A 22898-nucleotide genomic window follows, 5' to 3' on the forward strand; every position below is an offset into this window, starting at 1 on the left:
CTCTACTTTTTTTTTTTTTTTTTTTTTGGTACCGGGGATCAAACTCGGGTCCTCAGTTTGTGAGGCAGGCGGTGGAACCACTGAGCTGAATCCCTGGCCCACTCTACTTGTTTTCAAAAAAGAATAGGAAAGCAGAATCCTAAAAAAAAAAAAGAATGTGCCTGCCTTTTCCCTGTGGTGCTGGTAAGAATTTGGTGAACTCTGGGGTCGATTTCAGAGCAAGGGCCCTGCCTCCTGTCTCCTTCTAAGCAAAGCCTGTGAGGCTGCCAGCGAGCAGGCTGCAGCAGTGCACTTGGGGCCATGCGGGTTACTCCCCACTTTGCTCCCTGGCTGTGAGCTTATGTGGTCATTTACTTTAGGAGTGGCCGGTGGCGTTTTGAGAGGAAGACAGTGTCATTCTGTGCTTTTCAGCCTCTGTTTTGGGGTGCATTTTAAATATTGTTTTCATTCTCCGAAGGCTGATCTGAACCAGAGAGATACTGGCTGAGTCCAGCTCTGATGGGGGGGCTGGACACGTGGGGATGGGGGACCTCACATTATCACCCTTCTGAATGGTTTCCATAGAGATGGAGCCAACAAATTCCGGTGACGTGAGGTGAAAATAAATGGGCAACATAGCCTTGAAAGAATACAAATATTTGAGCCTTTAGAAGAAGATTACACCAGGTCTAGAATTTGTTTTGTGAGGCCACTGTTCTAAGTTTTCAAATGCTGATGACATCAGTAACTAATACCAGAACATGGACATTATCTTTGTGGCTTTACCTTTTGTAAAGTTTTGGCACCAGGATTGAAATGAGAATCTTACGGGTCTTTGTCTCTTGGAAATCCCTACTACCTCACTTGTTCTGTATTCCAAAAGAAAGCCACAGCCAGAATGATAGCAAAGACTGATTGCTTTGGAATAAATGTTATTGCTGGGTTGAATATATCAAGCATCCTGTTTGAGCAGAACTAAAACCCTTTCTTGGATATGAACATACTTTTATATACATTAACATATATCTAGAAGTAGAAGCCAGAAATTAGTTGAGATGTAGACATTATATATTAGACTTTGTGTGTGTGTGTGTGTGTGTGTGTGTGTGTGTGTGTGTGTGGTGCTGGGGATTGAAGTCAGGGTCTAATTATGCTAGGCAAATGCACTACCACTGAGCTACACCCCCAGTCCCCCAGGTAATTTCCTTTTTCCCCAAAAGTTTCTTTTTTATTTTTATGTTTATTTCTACTCTAGGGCCGAGGATTTAGCTCAGTGGTTTTGCCACCTGCTGTGCAAGCACAAGGACCCAAGTTCGATCCCCGGTACCACAAACAAAAACAAAAAAACAAAACGGGTAGCCTATTTTCTCTATTTATTTGTATATCCAGATATACTGAAAGATATGAGTTCACACTAATATCTCTAATCTCAACTTAGTGCCACAGTTTTCATCTTATTTTCCTCAGTTTCCACATTTGTTGTTGTTGTCGTCATTATTGTTGCTTTCAGACAGGGTCTTACTATGCAGTTCAGGCTGGCCTTTTTTTGGTGGAGGGGCACTGGTGATGGAACTCGGGACCTTGCACTTGCTGAGGCAGGCAGCGGAACCACTGAGCTTACCCCAGCCCTAGGCTGGCCTTTAATTGACTATGTAGCCCAGGCTGGCCCCAAACTCATGGTGATCCTCTTGGCATAGTCTCTTCAGTGCTAGGATTGTAGGAATGTGCCACCACGCCTAGTCCTTTTTTTTTCTTGGCATATGTTTGCAGTTCATAATGATTACATTCCTACATTCCTCATGGGGAGTTGGTACATGGACATAACACATCTTAATTCCTTTCACACCCCCTTAACCCTCTTTTTTAACCAGTTTTCTTTTTTTTTGGTACTGGGGATTGAACTCGGGTCCTTGCACTTGTGAGGCAGGCGGCGGAACCACTGAGCTAAATCTCTGGCCCTATAGACAGTTTTCTTAATCAAAATGTTTTACCCAATTAACGCCAACTCCTGTACACATGATGGCAGACACAAGGGTAGCATTTTTCTCCAGAAATGAAGATTGATTTATTATCTCCATGCTTGAGACTCACTGACCTAAGAGTCCTTTAATAGATCACTGTTAAGAGCATTAATACTTGTTTTATTTTAGTGGAGTAAAAAATGTGTACACTATAACAGTGAAGAGTAAAAAGAGTGGGATTATAGATTGTCATCCTTAAAAAAAATAACACCTTTAAAGCTCTCTGCCTTTAACAGTCCAAATTAACATTAATTAAACCCAACAAGCCTAACACTGACTTTCAAAAATCTATCCCTGGGCCGGAGATTTACCTCAGTGGTTCCATCACCTGCCTCGCAAGTGCAAGGTCCTGCGTTCAATCCCTGGTACAAAAAAAAAAAAAAAAATCCATCCCTTTCTATTGTAAATTTTTATTTTAGTGTAACAGTAGCCAGCTGTGCATTTCAGTTTCTTTCCTTGAGGGATACAGGAAGCAATCTTTGTGTTTAGCTACTTGATACAATGAACAGCAAGATGTGTGCACCTGTGCAAAAGTGTCAAAACCACACCCACATCATGCTCCCCCTAAATTTTTGTGTGTTTACCTGAGCATCACACAGGGTGTACCACACCCGCACCTCTATAGGATTTGTTTCAAAGTTTTCCTTGGATTTTTCTGGTAAAAGTAGCCCTGTTCAGTACAATGGCACATGAATAACCAGGTTTGCAAGTTTTAAAGGTCAAAAGTGACTCCTCAGATATACTCATGCATGGATGATGATCCATTATGGTAAAATACATATTTTCATAACACAGGAGTGATGTGGGGATGATGATGATGATTTTGACATTGACCATGTGAGCCAAAGTTCCTGTGACAATAAAATAGAGCAGAATTGACTGACACAGATACAGGGAATGCAGACCTCTTTGATTCAGATGAGGAAGAAAACAGCAATATGAGTGCATATTTGAGTAGTCGAAATGTTGCAAAATGGTCATGCAACCAAATGGAACAATCCATTGTTAGAATTAGGTCTGAAAATATGGTGAGGACCTTGACGGGGCTGAAATCTATTGGACAGAATCCCAGCACTGCCATTCAGTGTTGGAAATTGTAACAGACAAAATACTGCAAGATGTTGTGAAATACACAAAGGCTGAAATACAAGTAAACCCTTCTGTATGCACCAATAGCTATACTCTGAAATGGTTTTTTTTTTTTTTGGTGTTTTTTTGAGTACCGGGGATTGAACTCAGGACCTTGTGCTTGTGAGGCAGGTGGCAGAACCACTGAGCTAAATCTCCACCCCAGAAATGTATTTATCATGATGCCTCATTAGTTGAACTGAAAGTATTCATAGATCTGTCGTACTTAGCAGGGCTTTCTCATGGTAATTGCAGGAATGTAAATGACTTATGGAAAAGAGATAGGCTTGAGGTTTGTAGAGTAACAGTGACACTGAGGATATCTGGTTTCCTTCAAAATTACTTGAGGCTTGATGGTGAAATGACCCATCAAGAAAGAAAACTGATAATGTGGCTGCTATCTAGTCATTGTCTGACAAATTTGTGAGTAATTGCTAAGGAATTTACACACCATCTGAATACATGACTATTGATGAACACCTTTCAGCATTTCATGGCTGCTATAGCTTCAGGGAGTACATGCCAAAAAACCCCTTTAAAAATAAGGCATAAAAATTTGTCCTTGTAAATGCAAAGATTTGCTATGCTTTCAATTTAAAAATTTATCCTAGAACTCAGCCACCAGGTCCTTACTCATATAGTAATAAACCAAATGATATTGTGAGCACTCTTATTGCTGCCATCTTCCAGAATATGAATTTAATCAGAATATGATGTTTGATAATTGGTTTACCAGTAACCTTAACTTTAAAAAGTAATATTAACCTTAAAAATATTGGGATAGAAAACTTTACCTAGAATATAATCCTGCTTTCACTTGCAAATATAGCCATGTTATAGAAAAAAAAATTGGAAGGAAATGTATCTGAATGCTAGCTGTAGTTATGTCAGCAGAGCTTTTAGACCAAAAGCTCTCCCTCTAGGGATCCCAACAGGCCAGCCTGGGCCACCTCTACCCTAGTGACCTAGGGGCGTGAGGACTACCTTGCTGGCCCAGCAGGTGTCCCTGTCCTCCATCACACCTCTTGTGATGCTCTTGTGTGTCCCTTCAGAAGCTGAGAATGACTACCCCCAATAGAGGAGCACAGGCTCCTCTGTCATGGATGTATGAGTAGCTGTGCTCCCCTGCTAAGAGCTCCAAGCCAGCTCTGGGTCCATAATAATGCCCATCAATGTTATAGGGGTTTCAGCAAAAAGAATCATGCCACGAAAATGGCCAAATTAAAGCTCCTTTGTAGCAGGTGACCAAGGACGAGCTCATGCTCCCATCTTTCTTCGTACCAGTCAAGCAGTGAAGCCCAGTTTTTAAAGGAAAAAACCACGCAATAGAATGTCATGATCTCATCTTTGAGCAAGCACAGGGGTACAAAAGCAAATTGCAAGTTAGATTAAAATCCAATATTTGGGATCCAGCAGGAAATGCCTATCTTTATGGTTAGGGCCTCAGTATAATATCAGGAGGAGGTTCTGGTTAATTCACTTACTTTAAGGGGGGCGGCAGTCATGAAGGGCAGGAAAGTAGCTTTAATCAGTATGGCCATGTGGGAAGCACAAGTTCATGATCTATCTTGGAGGGTTGGCAGAAACTGTGGGGTTTCATAAGCAAGGAAGAAGAGAGGTAAAATTAATTTTTGAAGAAAAAGTAGTTTTTCTATAAAAGAGAACAGATATAAATGCTTCCCTAACTCCACCGGTGAAAGTTATTGTCATCTCTGATGTTTACTAGGTTGCTTGTGACCCTAGACAGTAAAAGTAAAACATGAAATTTATAATCTCATGACAGAATTAAGCATCAAAATAGGAAGAAGACATTATTTTTGTAAAGCCATGTGTTAGGGCTTGGATCTTAAATGACTCCCCAGTTCTCATACTAAATAAAATCTTGGTTTGTTTAAAAAAAAAAAAAGGAAGAAAAGCAAGGTTCGGTGCTTTTGCAGTTGGGGGTTGCAGTGCTGTAAAATTGGTTGGGTCTGGCCGGTCAGTATCTCAGGACTGGTGAGGTCCTGGGAGAGCCATCTTGCTTGAGTTGGGTTCCCATCGGAGGTGACACTACTGCCTAGCTTTGCCTTCAGGTCTGGTTAGGGGCTGATGGCTCCTGCTTGGGGCAATGGCTGCCTCATGGGGTTCTGTTTGCCTGGAATCTGAGGCGATTCCAAGTTTAGGACAATGGCTGAAGACTTCTAGGCATTGCGATTGGGTGTCCCTGCATCCTGAAAATGTAGTGAATCTTATCTTGGTGTCCTCAGTCTTGAAGGGGATGGGATAGATTAGGTATGTTTAGGGCTAGTAAACCTTAAATATGGCCACTCCTTTAGAGACGAACATGCCTGTATGCAGAGCTGAGCAGAGATCTGATACAAAGCTTGAAGGTGCTGAGGGAGACAGATAAAATGAAGGAAGAGATGACAAGCTTTGTCCTGCTGTTACTTACCCTCTGGGCATGTGCAGGTGCAGCTTCGAGGTCCCTTTTCCAGTTATATTGAAATTTGAGAATTATAGTAATTTTGTTTTCTCAGTAGTTATGGGAGTTTTTTTTTAAATCTTGTTACAGTGAGCCTGTAAAACATAGTCATTAAAAAGTTAGACATACAGAAGGTGGTTAGCAATGGTAGTTGATGTCTTTAAATTTTACTTATTTGATTTTAGAAAATTATAAAAATGGGATTGTATTTATATTTTAGTATAAAATTAATATAGAAGGCTGGGGATGAAGGTCTGTGGTAGAGCATTTGCCTAGTATGCACGCAGCCTTGGGTTCAGTCCCTGGCACTGCAAAAAAAAAAAAATCCCAAAACACACAAAAATGAATATAGCATAAGCACTTCCTAGTTTTTTGAGACAGGGACTCCCTATGTAGTCTAGACTGGTCTTTGAACTCACTATGTAGCCCGGGCTGGCCTGGAACTCATGGCATTCCTCCTGCTTCAGCCTTCTGAGTGCTGGGATTATAGGCATGCGCCACTGGGCCTGGTTTATTTTATTTTTTGAGACAGGGTCTTGCTCTGAAGCCCAGGCTGGCCTTGAAGTAAGAGCAATCTTCTGCCTCAGCCTCCTGAGTGTTGGTATTAGAGGCGTGCAGCACCATGCCTTGCTCTACCATTCCCCTTTTAGTGGACACTTGAGTTTTTTGCTCATTTTTTCCTGTTACATTCAGTGCTGTACTAAATTATTTTTAAACATTACTCTTTGTATATTGTAGACCTATCCCTATGAACGTATTAAATCTTTCCTGTTTCTCAGATGGACTAGTTGGTATGTGTGTATGCTTCTTTCTGTGTCTCTCTTTCTGTGTACACATCAAATCGGAAACAGTTTTGAGCAAAGTGAATGTTTTGCATAGGTCAGGCATCCAAGCACACGGCAGGAGGGTGCTGTATGTGAAGGTCTCACTGATCTGGTCATGACTGCTGCTGACCGTGCCTTTTTTTGTGACCTGTTACTGCTCACATCCTCCTTTTAGTTGCCTATGCCATGTATTGTGTGTCTCATTCCTTTCCTTTCACCACCCTCCTAGAATTTAGCAAATTAATTTATAGTTGCTAAGCTAGGCTGTTCAAGGAATTACTGAAGCAAAACTTATTCTGTGGTACACACATACACACATATTGTTATGCCAATTAAAACCGCAGGAAATTACTTCAGAATCTTGTCCTTGTCCTGCTTGCTAAGACAGCCTGTCTGCCTCACTCCCCCTCAAAGAACAGATATTTGAAACAAAAAAAAAAACGTCAGAAGATACTGATTTCAAACTCTTTAGGAAAGACAATGTAAACAAAGGGAAATATCCTGAACACAGTTTGCAGAACAGGAGAGAAAGGAGAAGGGCTTAGAGAATGAAATCAAAGCAATAAATAAATCACCGAAAAATTTCTCCTAAAAATCTGGTGTGGAAAACGAAACAATAGAGATGTGCACTGCGTCAGCCCCTGCAGGGTGTGGACCAGACCCAAGCTACCTTGGTGGTGATCAAGCAAATGAGGTTTTCATGAGAAGGTAGCAGCTCTGTGCTGAGTCCTTGGCCATCCTTTATCCTGTCCTTATTTTCTTTAAAAAGCATTTATCTTGCCAAAATGATTTTTATTTATTGTCTCTCTTTGCTCATCACAATATATTCTTCTTGTAGTACTCTGCCATAAAGAAGGATACATTTGAGCCACTTGCAGGAAAATGGATGTACCTCAGGACCATAAGATTAGGGGAAATAAGACACACAAATATTGCATGATTTCTCTCATAAGAGGAAACCAGAGTACAAAAAGAACAAAATAAAGATGGAGATACATTTATTGCAAATGAGAAGTGGATCAAGTGATAGAGGAAGCAGGGAGGGGAAGGGAGGGGAAGTAAAAAGAATGAAGATGTGTTGTGTACATGTACCAACTCCCCATGTTGACTGATCATGTTCTGCAAGCAGGTACTAATAAGTATATCAACTTGGCCGGGGATTTAGCTCAGTGGTTCCGGTGCCTGGCTCGCAAGCGCAAGGTCCCGAGTTTGATCCCTGGTACCAAATGTGTGTGTGTGTGTGTGTGTGTGTGTGTGTGTGTATATATATATGTGTGTGTGTGTGTGTGTGTGTGTATATATATATATATATATATTTGCCTTGAGGTAAGGAACAGTTAACCATATTGCTATAAACCTGATTAGTTCCTGGTTCTAACTTGGCAGCAAATACTTACAGGGAGGGAAGCGGAAGCAGATTAGATAAAAAGAAACAAGGTGTAATATGTGCATGTAACCGCTCCCCAAGACGATTGTAAACTGCACAACTGTAAAGATGTCCTAATAAAAAATTGTTTAAAACTCCAAATACTTAATAGTATGGATGAATAATAAATTTTAAAAATGATGAAGGAACTAAGTTGGTTCATCCATGTATCTAAAGCTACATTCATGGCTAATCACTAGAAGACCTAAGATTAGAATCCATGTCTGTATGTCCTAGTCATTTGTATCCCTGAGTTTCAGTAGCTACAAGCTTAGTCTCCATAGACATCTAGTGATTGGATAGTGGGAATTTTTAAATAGATCTGTTAATGTCTTAGCAGTACATAGAATGCCTCCTGGTTAATATAAAGCAAAGATATGAAGGTTTTGAGTATTAGAGAGTACAGTCTTGGATGCTTTGCATGTTGTAGCTGTGAAGGTTGTATTTTATCTAAAGGAGGGTAATAGGAAGTGAAATTTCTGTTTATAATATAAGCTCAAGTGGATTTTTTTTTTTTAGTACCGGGGATTGAACTTGGGACCTTGCGCTTACAAAGCAGGCACCGGAACTACTGAGCTTAATCCCTGGCCCTCAAGTGGATTTTTAAGAGCTCCTTAAAATACATATGTATAATAAGGTCATTAAAAAAGTAATGTAATATTATAAAAGCCTAATTTGAAGAAAGAAAACATAAGCACTGATTATCCTCAAACAGGTAAGATTGTTACTGTCCTATGGTTTAACTCCTCTTACACAAGCCAGAAGGGAAGCTTACTGATGCTCTATGTAATTCTTGAGATTCAGGCACTGAATTACAAAACAAAGGCATTTTGTGAGGTCCTCTGAGTAGTGCAGCCACAGTACGCTTACAGCCTTGTGCTTCTCTCCCAGGATCACCCAGTACACTCCTTACCAGCCCGAGGTGTCTCAGGGGAGGCTGGAGAGTTTGCTTAACTTCCAGACCATGGTGTGCGACCTCACGGGCCTGGACACAGCCAACGCCTCCCTGCTAGATGAGGCGACTGCAGCTGCAGAGGCCATGCAGCTGTGTCACAGGTGAGTGGCGCAGCCCGGAACTCCCTGGGGAGCGGGACATCCTGAAGTCCCTCTCCTGCTGTGCATGAGCACAAGCTCCAGTGTCCCGATTAGTACCCAAGGACTTGCCACACACACTGGCATGGCACACACTGTATATATTTGTGTGTCTGAGAGACATTCTGTCAGTTAGCTGAGGTAACAAAAAGATCTGGTCTAGTTACGGTTCTTTTTTTTTTTTTTTTTTTTTGAGACAAGAGTCTCATCTTGGTGTGTAGTTCAGGCTGACCTTGAATAGCTATATAGCCCAGGCTGGCCTCAAACTCATGGTGATCCTCCTGCCTAAGCCTCCCAAGTGCTGGGATTACAAGTGTGTCTCCAGGTGTGTGATTACAGGTATGTGTCTCTGTTCTAGTTGTGGTTTTTAAAAAATCCACTTTTTTTTTTTTTGGTACCGGGGATTGAACTCAGAAAAGCCACTATTATTGCAAGTTATCTAAGACAGCTATTTCATTTTCTCTTACATAATGTGATGTTCAGGGTTGTTATGGCATATTACAAGGACCCGTGCACTCCTCTCTGACATCCTTAGATCCTCATGTTTAACAGGTGACTGCTCAAGCTCTAGCCACGCTGTCTGCACTCAGAAAGAACCAAAGGGGAAGGGCACAGGACTGCTAGCTAAATAAACCTATGTATGTATGTGTGTTTGTATTTATGTATGCATGTTTATGCATGTTTGTGTGTGTGTGTGTTCGAGTGCTGGCAGAATTAGACCCAAGGCCTCACGCATGCTGTCCAAGCCTCTCCCACTGAGCCACATCCCCAGCCCTTTGAGTTTTCTTCCCCTCCTTCTTCTTTCTTTTGTGCTATTGTGAGTTGAAACCAGGAGTTTGCACCAAGTGACATCCCTAGCCCTTTTTATTTGTCTGTTTTGAGACACAGGGGCTTATTGAGTTGCCAAATTGCCCAGACTAGGCTGGAATTTTTGATATTCCTGCCTCATCCCCCCACATACAGTACCTGGGATTATAGGTCTACACTACTCGGTCCAGGTCCTGTTAATAAGCTTTTTTTTCCCCCCAGTACTGGGATTGAATCCAGGAACTTTATACTACCTACATTCTCAGCCATTTTAAAAAATTTTCTTTGAGACAGTCTCACTAAGTTGCCAGAGTAAGTTCAACCTTGCATTCCTCCTCCTTTAGATTCCCAGAGCACTGAGATTACAGGTATGCATCGTCACACCTGGCTAATAAATGCTCTTTATTTATTTAATATTTTGGTTTTATTTTTTTTGAGACAGAGTCTCACTGTGTAGCCCAGGTTGGCCTCAAACCCTTGGCGATCATCCTGCCTCAGCCACCTGAGTGCTGTGATTATAGGAATGCTCCATCATGCCAGGCAAATAAACCATTTTAAAAAAATATTTTGAGTTGGGCAGAGTGACACAGGTCCATAATCCTAGCACCCTGGGAAGCAGAGGCAGGAGGATTGTAAGTTAGAGCTCACCCTGGGAAATTTAGTGATTTAAAGAGACACTGCCTCAAAATAAAGGACTGGGGATGTAGCTCAGTATGAAGGCCCTTGGTACAATCTTCAGCGCACACAAAAAAGTGAAGCCCCTACTAAGCACCTTTCATTTATGCTTCAGTGGCCACCCCTTCCTGCAGGTGACCAGGAGAAATAAAATTTTTTAGATAAGCACATTGATGACCCCTGGATATTGGGGTTCTGTTACTTGAGATGAAGGGGAAGGATGGATATTGGGAAGGATGGATATTGGGAAGAATTGGCAATTTGTAAGGTAGTATGTAGTAAGTATCACCCTTCTTTATGGAGAACATTTTACCCAGATTACATGTAATTTTTTAAGGTTGTTTTTCTTTTCCTGTTTTACAGCAGATTCTGAACATCTCCCCGTTTGCTTGATCAGCTTCCCATAATATGCCTTCTGTTGTTTCCTTGGTAGGATCTATTTGCATGATTTACTTAGCTTTCCCTCTGCTCACACTTAGTTGGTTCCCACCACTTACTGTTATAAGTAGCATTTCATGTACATCCCTGCAATAAATCCTTGGTACAACTTCAGCTTATTCCTGAAGATGCTTTTCTAGTAGGGTCATGGCACAGTTGTTCTTCAGCCCCCCCCCCCCCCTTTCCTTCCCTGCCTGTGACCACACTGGAGCACACCCGCCTGGTAGAATTCTCGTGTGGATTCTGCTCGCCTGCTGGGGAAATGTGCAGCCCCCACTCCTGGCTCATCTGTCTCGGCTCCAGTGGACTTGGGGTTGGAGAGCTGAGGTGTTGGAATCAGAAGGCCAGGACCAGATTCCACCTTGGAACCTTCTGCTTCCTGAGTGGCCTCAGGGGTAGTGGGGGTAGTTCAGGCGCTTCTTGCTGCTGGATGGCAGCCACAGAGTGCCGCCCGCCCGCTGCTCTGGCCCCTAGTCTCAGCTTGTCCCTGATTTTCAGCTCTTTTTTGCTTCCACCTTCTCACTGCCCCCTCACCAGCCTCTTTTTCCTATGCAGAAGTGTTCACCTCACACTTGAGAAGCTGATGGTTTTCTGTATGATGTGCAGTTTGCCGAGAACTACTAGTGTCAAGGGGCTTCTCACTGCAGATGCTTAACTCACTTCCTCCCTACATTCTTTTTTGTTTTGGTACTGGGGATCGAACTTGGGTCCTTGCGCTTGCGCAGCAGGCGGCGAAACCACTGAGCCAAATCCCCGGCCCCCCTCCCTTTGTTCTTATCCTGCTGTCTGCACTTAGATTTGTTCTGAGAAAGCAGCATACACAGCTTAGCTGTTTGCTTTTTTTTCTTTTGAAACAGGGTCTCACTATGTATGTAGTTCAGGCTGGCTTTGAACACACAGTGTAGCCCAGGCTGGCCTCAAACCCAAGGTGATCCTCCTACCTCAGCCTCCCAAGTGCTGGGATTATAGGTGTGCACCACCATGCCCAGCCTATTTATTGTGTATCTCTCTGGGAAATTAAATGTATAGCACAATACACATGTACACCCCTCCCCACCTACAGATGAACGCTTTTCTTTTCATCCAGATGTGCTCATGATACTGGAACCATTATGCGTCCATATTAGTTTTTGTTTCCTGAAGAGCTCCTGGGATTTGGGTGCTTTTTGTGATCCTGCACACATCACAGCCTGAGTCTTTCTCCCTCTTTTTTTTTGGTACCAGGGATCGAACTCTGGACCCTGCGCTTGCTAGGCAGATGGCAGAACCACTGAGCTAAATCCCCGGCCCTTTTTCCCTCTGTTTTGAGTAGACACTTGATTTAGCATTTAGACTAAATGCTCCTTTGGCAATAAAATTCTAAGATTTTTCAGAAAAACTTTTTTTGTTTTTAATTTTCATTTGTGTCAAATCATTGCCCTTTGTTTTCATTTCATCTTGTTCATACAATTTTTTTTTAAGTTTGAACTATTTTAAGACTGATTTTGGTAAATGGGGGTGGAATGGGAGTTGGATTTAAGTGGAATTGCAGTTAGTAAATATCACTAGTTTCTGATAACTCAGATCCTTTTATACTATGCTCAGACTTTGCCTGAAGACCACATTTGCTTTACATTCTCAGACACTCTGATTTTTTTTTTTAATGTTTGTGTTTGAATGTGCTTTTTCTTTTCAACAGACATAACAAGAGGAAGAAATTTTTTGTCGACCCTCGCTGCCACCCACAGACAATAGCTGTTGTCCAGACTCGAGCCAAGTAATTGCATTCGTTTATATATTGAGCCCCGGGTAATAAGGTTCTCATCTCTACTGCTTCCCTCTTTCACACTTCTAATCTGATTGGAGGTCAGCCTGCTTTTAATTGGGGTTGTTGAGTTTTACCTTCTCTTTTACTTTTTCTAGTAAGTACACTGTCAGAATTGAGGGGGAAATTCATGGTGTTTAATTGCCTTTTTTTATGGTAAGTTATCATGTCATTTTATCTTCTTTTGCAAAAAGAAAATTAAAAATTTGAAAACCATTTCAATAGTATTTTGGAAAGTTTGAGGAACAGGGGAAAATACAACTCACACAAAACTGTTGTAATTTTTGTGTATTCCCTGCAAACATAGTTTATAGGGAATCTACCCAACACTTCATGTAATATGATGTAGATTAAAGTATTTTGTATTTTTTTTGTTAAGTTTATTCGTACATTTTAGGTATACAATATAATGACATCCCTCATTGGGAATTTGTACCTTTACATGATGTATCTTGGTTCTTATTTTTTCCGGATTCCCCTGCCCTCCCTTCAACTCCTCCACCCCTCCCTATTTACAGAGACTTTGTTTTCCATTTTTTCTTCAACATAACACAACCACCACTTGTGTGTATTTGCTTTTTCCTGTAGAAGTATTGGCCATTTTCCCCCCACCCCTTCAGCAGGGGTTTCTGGACCTATGATCATCATAAGGAAGTTCTTACCACAGAAGGACAAGGTGTGGGCTGGGATGGATCTGGGAGGAAGCAAAAAATGAACACTGGTTCACCGAAATGGAACTGTAGTCAGTTTGTTTACCCTGTACATAATTGTGTGATTGTTCTTTGTTTTACATCTTGGCAGATTTCGTGGAGTCCTCATTGAGCTGAAGTTACCTCATGAAATGGACTTCAGTAGAAAAGATGTCAGTGGGGTATTGTTCCAGTACCCAGACACTGAGGGAAAGGTAGAAGACTTCACAGAACTGGTGGAGAGAGCCCAGGAGAGTGGGGTAGGTGGGAAACCTTGTGGGGGTCCGGGGGAGGTGTGTTCTAGCTTCTTGCTGTCTATCTATCATTCTTTTGGTGTCTCGGAATTTCCTTACTACTATCAAATGGAATGGTAAAAGTCTGCTTCCTTCCTCCTTTCTCTGCGTTTTTATATACTGATTCCTGGCACTCAGCGGATATTTATTGAGTGAATGAATGATGAATAACCAACAGGTGTTCATAGGCTCCTCCAGTCTGCCTGCCATGGAGATCATGCATGGTGTCCCCTCTCCACTCTCAGGGAAAGGTGACAGCCTTGACCCTTCCTCTCATTTTCTCTGCAGAGCCTGACCTGCTGTGCTACTGACCTTTTAGCGCTGTGTATCTTGAGGCCCCCTGGAGAATTTGGGGTGGATGTTGCCCTGGGAAACTCTCAGAGGTTTGGAGTGCCACTGGGCTATGGGGGACCACATGCAGCCTTTTTCGCTGTCAGAGGAAACCTGGTGAGGATGATGCCTGGAAGGATGGTGGGCGTGACGAGGTAACAGCTCCTGTCCCCTCCCCATGCTGTCCCTTCTACTGGTCACAAATGTTGATTTTTGTCTGAATTTAATGGTGTTGTGTTGGGTCAGTTAAATGTATAGCAGAGATCATGAACGGAATCTGAGGTATAAACTAGTACTTCTCAAACACCAATTAATTTGTACATATTTGAAAAATGTGTATGCTCTACAACATATTAGTACTGTCATTGTCCTGGAAGCGTGTTCATTTAGGTTGACAGAAGCCTTGAGAGATTGAGTATTTATGTATGTTTTATTCTAACCAGTTTCTTTCCCAAAAGTATTATCCTGCCACACTGTTGTGCAGAGAGATTTATAAAGCACACATTGAGTGTGAGCCACATAATTTAGAGGCTCCTGCCATTTGGCCATTCAAGTAATTTTATTTTTTTCTTTGAGTTTTAAAAATCTTTATTTAAAAAAATTTAATATGAGCATTATAGGAAACACACAAGAAGCAAAGAACAAAGTAAGTCACAGTTATAAGCAGCTTAGCTGGCTGTGTCCTGGGTCCCGTGTGTATACAACATGCCATTTTGTGTGACTGAGATTGTACAATATGTGTCATGCTTTTCCACACATCGGGAATATTCACCAATTCAAAATTCCAAAGCTACAAGAGTATTTCTGATAAGCAGGAATATACTATAACAAATCAATCTCAAGTATTTTCTGGATGGACTTTATGGAGTGCTTCTGATTGATGAAGCTTCTCAGAATAAGAATTTAAAGGAGCTGGGCATGGTGGTAAATCCCTGTAATCCCAGCAGTTTGGGAGGCTGAGGAAGGAAGATTGCAAGTTCGAGTCCCACCTAAGCAAGACCCTGACTCAAAAAAACAAAAACTATAATAAGGGCTGGGGATGTAGCTCAGTGTAAAGTCAACAGTGACAACAAAAGCAACTTAGAAGAACGTCAGAATTATAACTGGGAAATTGTAGCATAATCTTCTTGCTAAAAGCTGAATTATGAACATAAGTGAGTAAATGAATTAGTGAATGGTAAAGATTTGAAATACTCTCAATTTGTGACACATTATATCAGCTTGCTTTTCTGATGTCTCTTCACCAGTGGAGATGAGACAGAAGACTTTCTAATTCAAAAAGTTTGATATATTAATTGTTGTTGGCTGATTTTCATAATGAACTTTTAATTTTTCTGAAAAGTAGACCCCAAAATTTTCTTTTTTAAAAAAACATTGGGCCAGGGATTTAACTCAGTCGCACTGTGCTTGCCTCACAAGCGCAAGGTCCTGCGTTCGATCCCCGGTACCAAAAGAAAAAATGTTTGCTTTCTGTATAGTAGACATGGCCACTATGGTTGTTTTGGGTTTTGTGCTGGGAATCAAATTCTGGACCTTGCACTTGCTAGGCAGAGACTGTGCCGCTGAGCTACATTCTTAGCACCCCAAAATTTTCAGTTGTGGTAAAGAGGAAAAAAATTTAAGAGATAGTGGTAAGACTTAACATTTATGTTTTTAAATAGCCAATCTTTGTACTTCTAGTACAGAAATTGTAATTTCCCATTCCCTTTTTCCCGTTTCTGCCAAGAAGCTCAGAGTGAAATTGAATTCTCAATCACCATCATTATGTTAGGCAGGGTGATTCCTGGGAAATTTCTTTTCTTCTTTTTTGAGACAAGGACTCACTATGTAGTTCAGGTTGGCCTTGAACTCACTGGGTAGTCCAGAGTGACCTTGAGTTCAGGAGATCCTTCTGCCTCAGCCTCCCATGTGCTGGGATTACAAGCATGTGTCACCAGCCCTTGGAAATTTCTTTTCACTAGTTCTAGCCTTATTGTATGACTCTTAAGTGCAAAGGAAAAAATATCAATGGACATTTTTTTTTTTTTTTGGTGCCGGGGATCAAACTCGGGTCCTTGCGCTTGCACAGTAGGTGGCGAAACCACTGAGCTAAATCCCCGGCCCTCAATGGACATTTCAAAGAGGGTGGTTTGGAAAATTTTTTAAAATTATTTAATTTTTTTGTGTGCGTGTTGTAGTTCATGCTAGCCTTGAACTCACTAGTCACCCAGGCTAGTCTTAAACTGCCTCACCTTCCTGAGTTTTGGGATTACAGGCATGCACCGCCATGCCTGGCTAGAAATTGTTTTCTTATAAACTCACACCCACATAAATTTGCTGATTCACTTCACCTGGGTAGGAAAGAAATTGGTCTCCTTTTGGCAATACCTGCTGCTCTGATTATCTGTGCTAACCAGATGTATTATCTTGGTCCAGGGACGCCACTGGGAAAGAAGCCTACCGCCTTGCTCTTCAGACCCGGGAGCAGCACATCCGGAGAGACAAAGCGACCAGCAACATTTGTACAGCCCAGGTAAGTTGCACCTCCGACTGACTGCTGAGTGCTTTAGTGTACAGAGTGAACTTCTCAGCCACTCACTGGACTGATTGTTCATTCGCTGCCTACTGAACATCGAACATCGCGCCTGCTAGAGCAAAATCCTAGGACTGGAGAAAGGCTGCAGTCTTGTCAGAACAGAATATATGTGTTTTACCACTGTTCTGTGTGTGTGTACACATTGCCTATGTGTTCTCTTCCTTATAAATGCCTTAATAAATTTATAAAATGATAAAGAGCAGTATTAGTTTTTATTTAATCTAAAACTCCATCTCCAGGTCTTAGTCTAAGCTTAGAGAAAAGACAAAGGAACTACTTTTTATTTACATGTATCTTAAGTGTGCTTAGAAGTGATGGGGACGGGGTGTCCAGCACCCTTGGCCATGGCGTAGTCCTGATGGATGGGGATTGGAGCACCTCTCAGGTCTGAGATGGGCCCTCCAGGGATGACCTGGGAGGCAGAGAGAGTTTGGGGGACTGTAATGGCAGGGATGGTCCAGACTGGCGGTTCTTAAAGCTGATTCAGGGCTTGGGTCAGAAGGTTTCAAAAGCCACAGGAGAATTGTATTCCAAGGTTTTGAGTGCTTGAAAATTTTTTGCTTCATTCTTGAACAACCACGTGAATATAAAATTCTCAGATCTCACTTTTTTCCCCCAGAGTTCTTTATTGCTCCACTGTCTTCCAGTATTTTAAAAAAAATTATTTTGGGCTTTGCTTTTTAAATTTAACAGTATATCTTGGAATTTTTTCTTAGTTCACATAAATTTATGTTTGCATTTATTTTTTAGCAGTTGCACTTTCTTCTGTAGCATGGAATAAACCATAATTTGATTATAGCTCCATTTAGTTTATTTTCAGTTTGTGCAAAAACTGTATTGTAATGAACTTTTGCAACATATATATATATATATATATATATATATATATATATTATTTATGTCCAATTTTTCTGTAGGGTAGAGTCTTAGAAATGGAATTGCTGAATTAAAGAGTACATGCACTTGAACTTTTTTTTTTTTTTTTTTTTTTGTGGTAACAGGGATCAAACTTGGGTCATTGAACTTGCGAGGCAGGTGGCGGAACCACTGAGCTAAATTCCCAGCCCCTGCATTTGAACTTTTGATAGATGCTGGCTGGGTGTGATGATGTACCAACGAGGCTGAGGTGGGAGGATCACTAAGAGTTCAAGGCCAGCCTGAACTGTATCTACATAGTGAGACCTGTCTCAAAAACAAACAGAAAATTTGATAGATTCTGCCTTGAAAAGGATTTTATAAATTTTATATGAGGGAAGTGGGAGTGAGGGGAGAGGAAGTGAATGAAAAAGAGAATAAGATGTATCATGTATGTGCCCTAACTCCCCTGAAGGAGTGAAGAGAAGCACTGTGTACTGCAAAAGTGTATTGATAAAAGTCTTCAGCTTAGGTTTCTATTGGTCTCTCTTTTTATTACTGATTTGTAGAAGTTTTATAAAAATTTTCAGTATTTATATTTCAAATATTTAGATTTAAATTTTTGAGATTGGGTCTATCATTTTTATTTGCCTTCACTTCAGAGTTTTATGTTTTTCTTTTTTGTACTGGGGATCGAACTTGGGACCTTGGGCTTGTGAGGCATGCAGTGGAACCTCTGAGCTAAATCCTCAGCCCTTCTTTTTAAAAATTGTTATGAGTCCATGTGTGCAGTACATAGTGATTCCATTCCTTGTGGGGAGGTGGTGGATGTGCATAACACATGTCAATTCCTATTTTCATCCCTTCTTCTCCCCTCCCTTCCCTCTCCCCCCATCTCTTGGTCCCCTTCCCATTTGCAAAATTCCTTCCCATTTCCTGTTTCTTATTATCTTTTATTTTGTTCTTTAATTTATTTATATTTGGGGTTCCCCACATAGGAGAAATCATGCAGTGTTTAAGCTGTGTGTGTGATTTGATTCACTTAACATTATGGTCTCAAGGTGCATCTGTTTTCCTATGAGTGACTTGTTTATCCTTCTTTGTGGCAGAGTAGTACTCTATTGTGTGTAAATACCATATTTTCTTTATCCATTCATCTGTTGATAGACATAGGCCATTTCTAAGATTAGACATCAAGAGTTGTGTTGCTATAAACAGAGGTTATGCATTTATCACTGTAATAATGATGTTTTGAAGTCTTTTGGGAAAATACCTAGAAGAGGAATAGCTGGGCTGAGTGGAATTTCAAATTTTAGTTTTTTGAGGAATCTTCATACTGATTTCCACAGTAGTCTACATGCTCACCAACAATGCAGAAGGGTTCCTTTTTCCCAGCAGCCTTGCCAGCATTTGTTAATAATTGATGTTATAGCCATTCTTTCTGGAGTAAGATAGAATCAGTGTTGTTTTAATTTGCCTTTCTCTAATAGCCAGACATGTTGAACATTTTTCCATCCACTTATTCACTATTTGTACTTCTTCAAAGAAGTATCTATACATTTTGCTTACCCATTTTTTGAGTGCGTCTTATTTCAGGGGGGTCTAATTTAGGGGAGTTCTTTATATATTAGATATTAGTCCTGTGTGGAGTAGCTGGCAAAATTTTTTTCTCATTTTGTACTTTGTCTTGTCTCTGGCTGTTTCCTTTGCTGTGTAGAAGCTTTTTATTTGTCTTTTTTTTTTTTTTTTGGTTTTTTTGAGACAGGATCTCAATGTGTAGCCCAGGCTCACTTCAGTCTCACAGCAATCCTCCTGCCACAGCCTCCCAGTGCTGGGATTATAGGCATGTGCCACCACGCTCAGCCAGAAACTTTAATTTGATATGATCCCATTTGTTGACTTTTGATGTTTTTTTTGCAGTTGGGATTCTGGTCAGAAAGTCCCTGCCTATACCTATGTTTTCAAAAATTTCGCCTAGTTTATCTTCCAGCAGATGAAGTGTTTCTGCTTATACATTTAGATCTTGAATCCATTTTGATTTTAGGTTAGTACATGTTGAGAGATAGGGGTTTGTTTCAGTCTTTTGCCTGGGGATAGCCATTTGTGGAAGAGGCCGTCTTCCCTTCAGCATGTTTTTGGCCCACTTGTCGAAGATCCAATGTCAGGATGGTACCTATGGTTGTTTCTGTGTCCTGTGTTCTGCCCTACTGATCCACATGTTTTTGTGCCGGTACCATGCTATTTTTATCACTGTAGCATTGTAATTCAACTTCAAATCTGGGATTGTGATGTCCCTTGCTTTGCTGTTATTACTCAGGACTGCTTTTGCTATTCTGGGTCTCTTCTGGATCCATATGAATTTTAGGATTGATTTCTGTATTTCCGTGAGGAATGCCATTGGTATTTTGATTGGGATTGTGTTAAACCTGTATATCAGTTTTGGAAGTATGGCCATTTTGACTATATTTGTTCTACCTACCCAGGAATAGGGGATCTTTCCATTTTCTGATGTCCTCTTTGATCTCCTTTTTGGAGTATTGTAATTTTTGTTGTAGAGGTCTTTCACTAGCATAGTTAGGTTACTTCCCAAGTATTTAATTTTTTTTGATGCTATTGTGAATGATATTGTTTTCCTGATTATTTTTTCAATGAGTTCATTATTGGTATGCAGGAATGTTACTGCCTTTTTGTTTTTGGTACTGGGGATCGAACTCAGGTCCTTGCGTTTGCGAGACAGGCGACAGAACCACTGGGCTAAATCCCTGGCCCTGTTACTGACTTTTGTGTTTTGATTTTGTATCCTGCTGTAGTACTGAATTTGATTTAGTTAATTCTAGGGTTTTGGTGAAATTTTCTGGGTCTTCTGTGTAGAGGATCATGTCATCTATGAATAATTTTAATTCAACTTCTTTCTTTCCTAAACATATACTTTATATTTTTTTCTCTTGCTTGATTTTTCTGGCTGATATTTTGAGTACTCCATTGAATGAGAGTGGGGATAGTGGACATCCTTGTCTTGTTCCTGATTTTAGAGGGAAAGCTTTCAACTTTTCCCCATTTAATGTGATGTTGTGGTAGGTTTGTCATAAGTAGCTTTTATCAGATTGAGATAAGGTCCTTCTATACATAATTTCTTCAGGGTCTTTATCATGAATGGATGTTGGATTTTGTCAAAGGCTTTTTGTGCATCTATTGACCGTTTGGTTTTCATCCTTCTATTTATGTGATGTAGCGAATTTATTGATTTGTGTATGTTGAGCCATTCTAGCATCCCTGGAATGAAGCCTACTTCATGAGTGAAGCCTCATGGTGTATGATCTTCTTGATGATTTGCTGCATTCTGTTTGGCAGTACAGTATCTTGTATCTTGCATCTATGTTCATTAAAGAGATTGGCTTGTAAATTGTCTTTTTTGGTTGGGCCCTTGTCTGGTTTTGGAATCAGGGTAACTCCAGCTTCAGGAATTACTCAATTTGATTAGGGTTAAGGTCTAACACTTTCATTATTAAATATTGGTTTTGTAACATTTTAGTTTGGTTTTTTGAGATAGGGTCTCACCATACATTCAGGCTGGCCTTGAATTCACTATATATCTATCCCAGGCTGACCTCAAACTTGTGGTGATCTTCCTGCCTCAGTGTCTTGAATACTGGGATTATAGGCATGTGCCACCACACCCAACTTATTGTTTTTTGATGCGGTGGATCAGTGAGACCCCCTTTATTATATATAGTTAAAGATAAAGACTTAGCATAATGATTTCAGAGTGTCTTGGGTGTTTGTTTACATTCACATAGTCAAGTAGGTTATAAATGGTCCCTAAGCATCATAGAAAACGTAGGAAATCTGATCATTTAATTTTCTTTGTTTTCAATGTTGGCATCCCAAGCCATTTAATTTCTCCCTCCTACTAATAGTCGCCATTATGCTGATGCCCATGACTCTGAAATGCTCTTTATTCTTTTAGGCTCTTTTGGCAAACATGGCTGCCATGTTTGCCATCTACCATGGTGCCCGCGGGCTGGAGCACATTGCTAGGAGGGTACATAATGCCACTTTGATTTTGTCCGAAGGTGAGTTGGTTATCTGTTTAAAATTTTTGGGCTTAATAAGACTGATAAATTTGAATAGGTAAAATTGGAAACTTGGGTGTATGTCCAATAATAAATGTAAAATTGGGAGTCAAATGAGAAACTTGGAAAATATTTTTAATATCTATGATAGTCTTAGTGTTAATATTTTTAATATACTGTATTTTAATAAATTTTAATAAATACAGTGTATTTAATAATACTGCCTCTCCACCCTTAAACACAAAAAGGATAAACAGCCTGATGGAAAATGAAACTCAAAAAAAATTTTTTATATACATATATGCACACACACACACACACACACACACGTGCACACACATATATATTTGTGTGTGTGTGTGGAGAGAGAGAGAGAGAGAGAGCAAAATAGAAGATAGATAAATAGGAAGTAGGAAGAAGGGCAAATAATTCCCCAAATTATTCTGTTGTTTCAGAAATATTTTAATATATATGCTAATTTGTTTCATTTATACTAGTGATTTTTCTTAGTTCATTGAAAAGAAAGTTATGCTATCTGTTTCTTTGTAAGTCTTCTTTGTCACGTACTCTTGAGTAACTACATTTAAGATTATGATACACCGTGTCTTAACTATTGTTATTCTCTTATTTTGTTACGAAATTTTACTTTTCATAAAAGAATGAGCAAATGACATTAAATATAATTTAGAAAAAGTATATAATAATAAAGACATAAAATTTTAACCTTATAATATTCAAGGAAATGTCATTTCAAACAATAAAATAGTATCTGTCCCATCACCTTAAAGATGAAGAAGAATGCTGATACCATATTGGTATGACTTACAGATGACACTTAAACACTATCAAAATCTTTTAAAAGTTCCTATAATTTGACCTAGTCATTCTGCTTCTAGGAATATATGTAAAGGAAATAAGCAGATAACTATGTCCACTGAAACATTGTAACAGTTCATTCTCAGAAATAGCCTAAATATTTAATAATAACTGATGAAATTACGACATACCCATATATCTGATTATTACACAGCTATTGGAAATAATGAGTTTATTGATCACACATGATTCCCAGGGGAATGTATACCAAAATACAAGCAGTAGTTCTAGTTGGTGGTGATGAATTTTCTTTTTATTTGTATTTCATAAAATTTTTTATTTCACATAATTTTCTGGCATAGCAATAAATGTATTACTTTTGTTTTGTTTGAGACCAGTTCTTTCTATGTAGTCCAGGCTGGCCTTGAACTTGCAGCGATCCCCCTGCCTCAGCCTCCTGAGTGCCAGGATTACAGGCATGCACCACCCTGCCTGGCATAAATGTATTTATTTTTAAAGCAGCTACCAAAGTACTGGTCAGGCCCAGGAACATCCTATAGTAGAAATTTCCCCGTTATCTCTGTGAAATGTCAATGGCTGAGGAGCGAGTGT

The 22898-nt window shown here is 40.2% G+C and overlaps 1 protein-coding gene across 5 annotated transcripts in view; it reads left to right on the forward strand.

Annotated features, from left to right (window-relative positions):
• Nucleotides 1–22898, forward strand: part of Gldc (glycine decarboxylase) — a 203077-nt gene that overhangs the window by 117387 nt on the left and 62792 nt on the right. For 4 of the 5 annotated variants that reach the window (XR_015439925.1, XM_087183468.1, XM_004838263.3 and 1 more), the window contains 6 exons: nt 8731–8895; nt 12530–12607; nt 13457–13604; nt 13926–14122; nt 16383–16479; nt 21365–21470. Coding sequence is in view for 4 of the 5 variants with exons in the window: in XM_087183468.1 (XP_087039594.1) it covers nt 8731–8895; nt 12530–12607; nt 13457–13604; nt 13926–14122; nt 16383–16479; nt 21365–21470 (791 nt within the window). In the remaining variant the exon portion in view is untranslated. Of the gene's footprint in view, nt 1–8358; nt 8555–8730; nt 8896–12529; nt 12608–13456; nt 13605–13925; nt 14123–16382; nt 16480–21364; nt 21471–22898 lie in introns of all 5 variants that reach the window. The other variant, XM_004838267.3, reaches the window with a different exon arrangement.

Source organism: Heterocephalus glaber, unplaced genomic scaffold (genome assembly GCF_053883595.1).
Source record: "Heterocephalus glaber isolate CG9 unplaced genomic scaffold, H.glaber_assembly_v1.0 deba00001481, whole genome shotgun sequence".
Lineage (NCBI taxonomy): Eukaryota > Metazoa > Chordata > Mammalia > Rodentia > Bathyergidae > Heterocephalus > Heterocephalus glaber.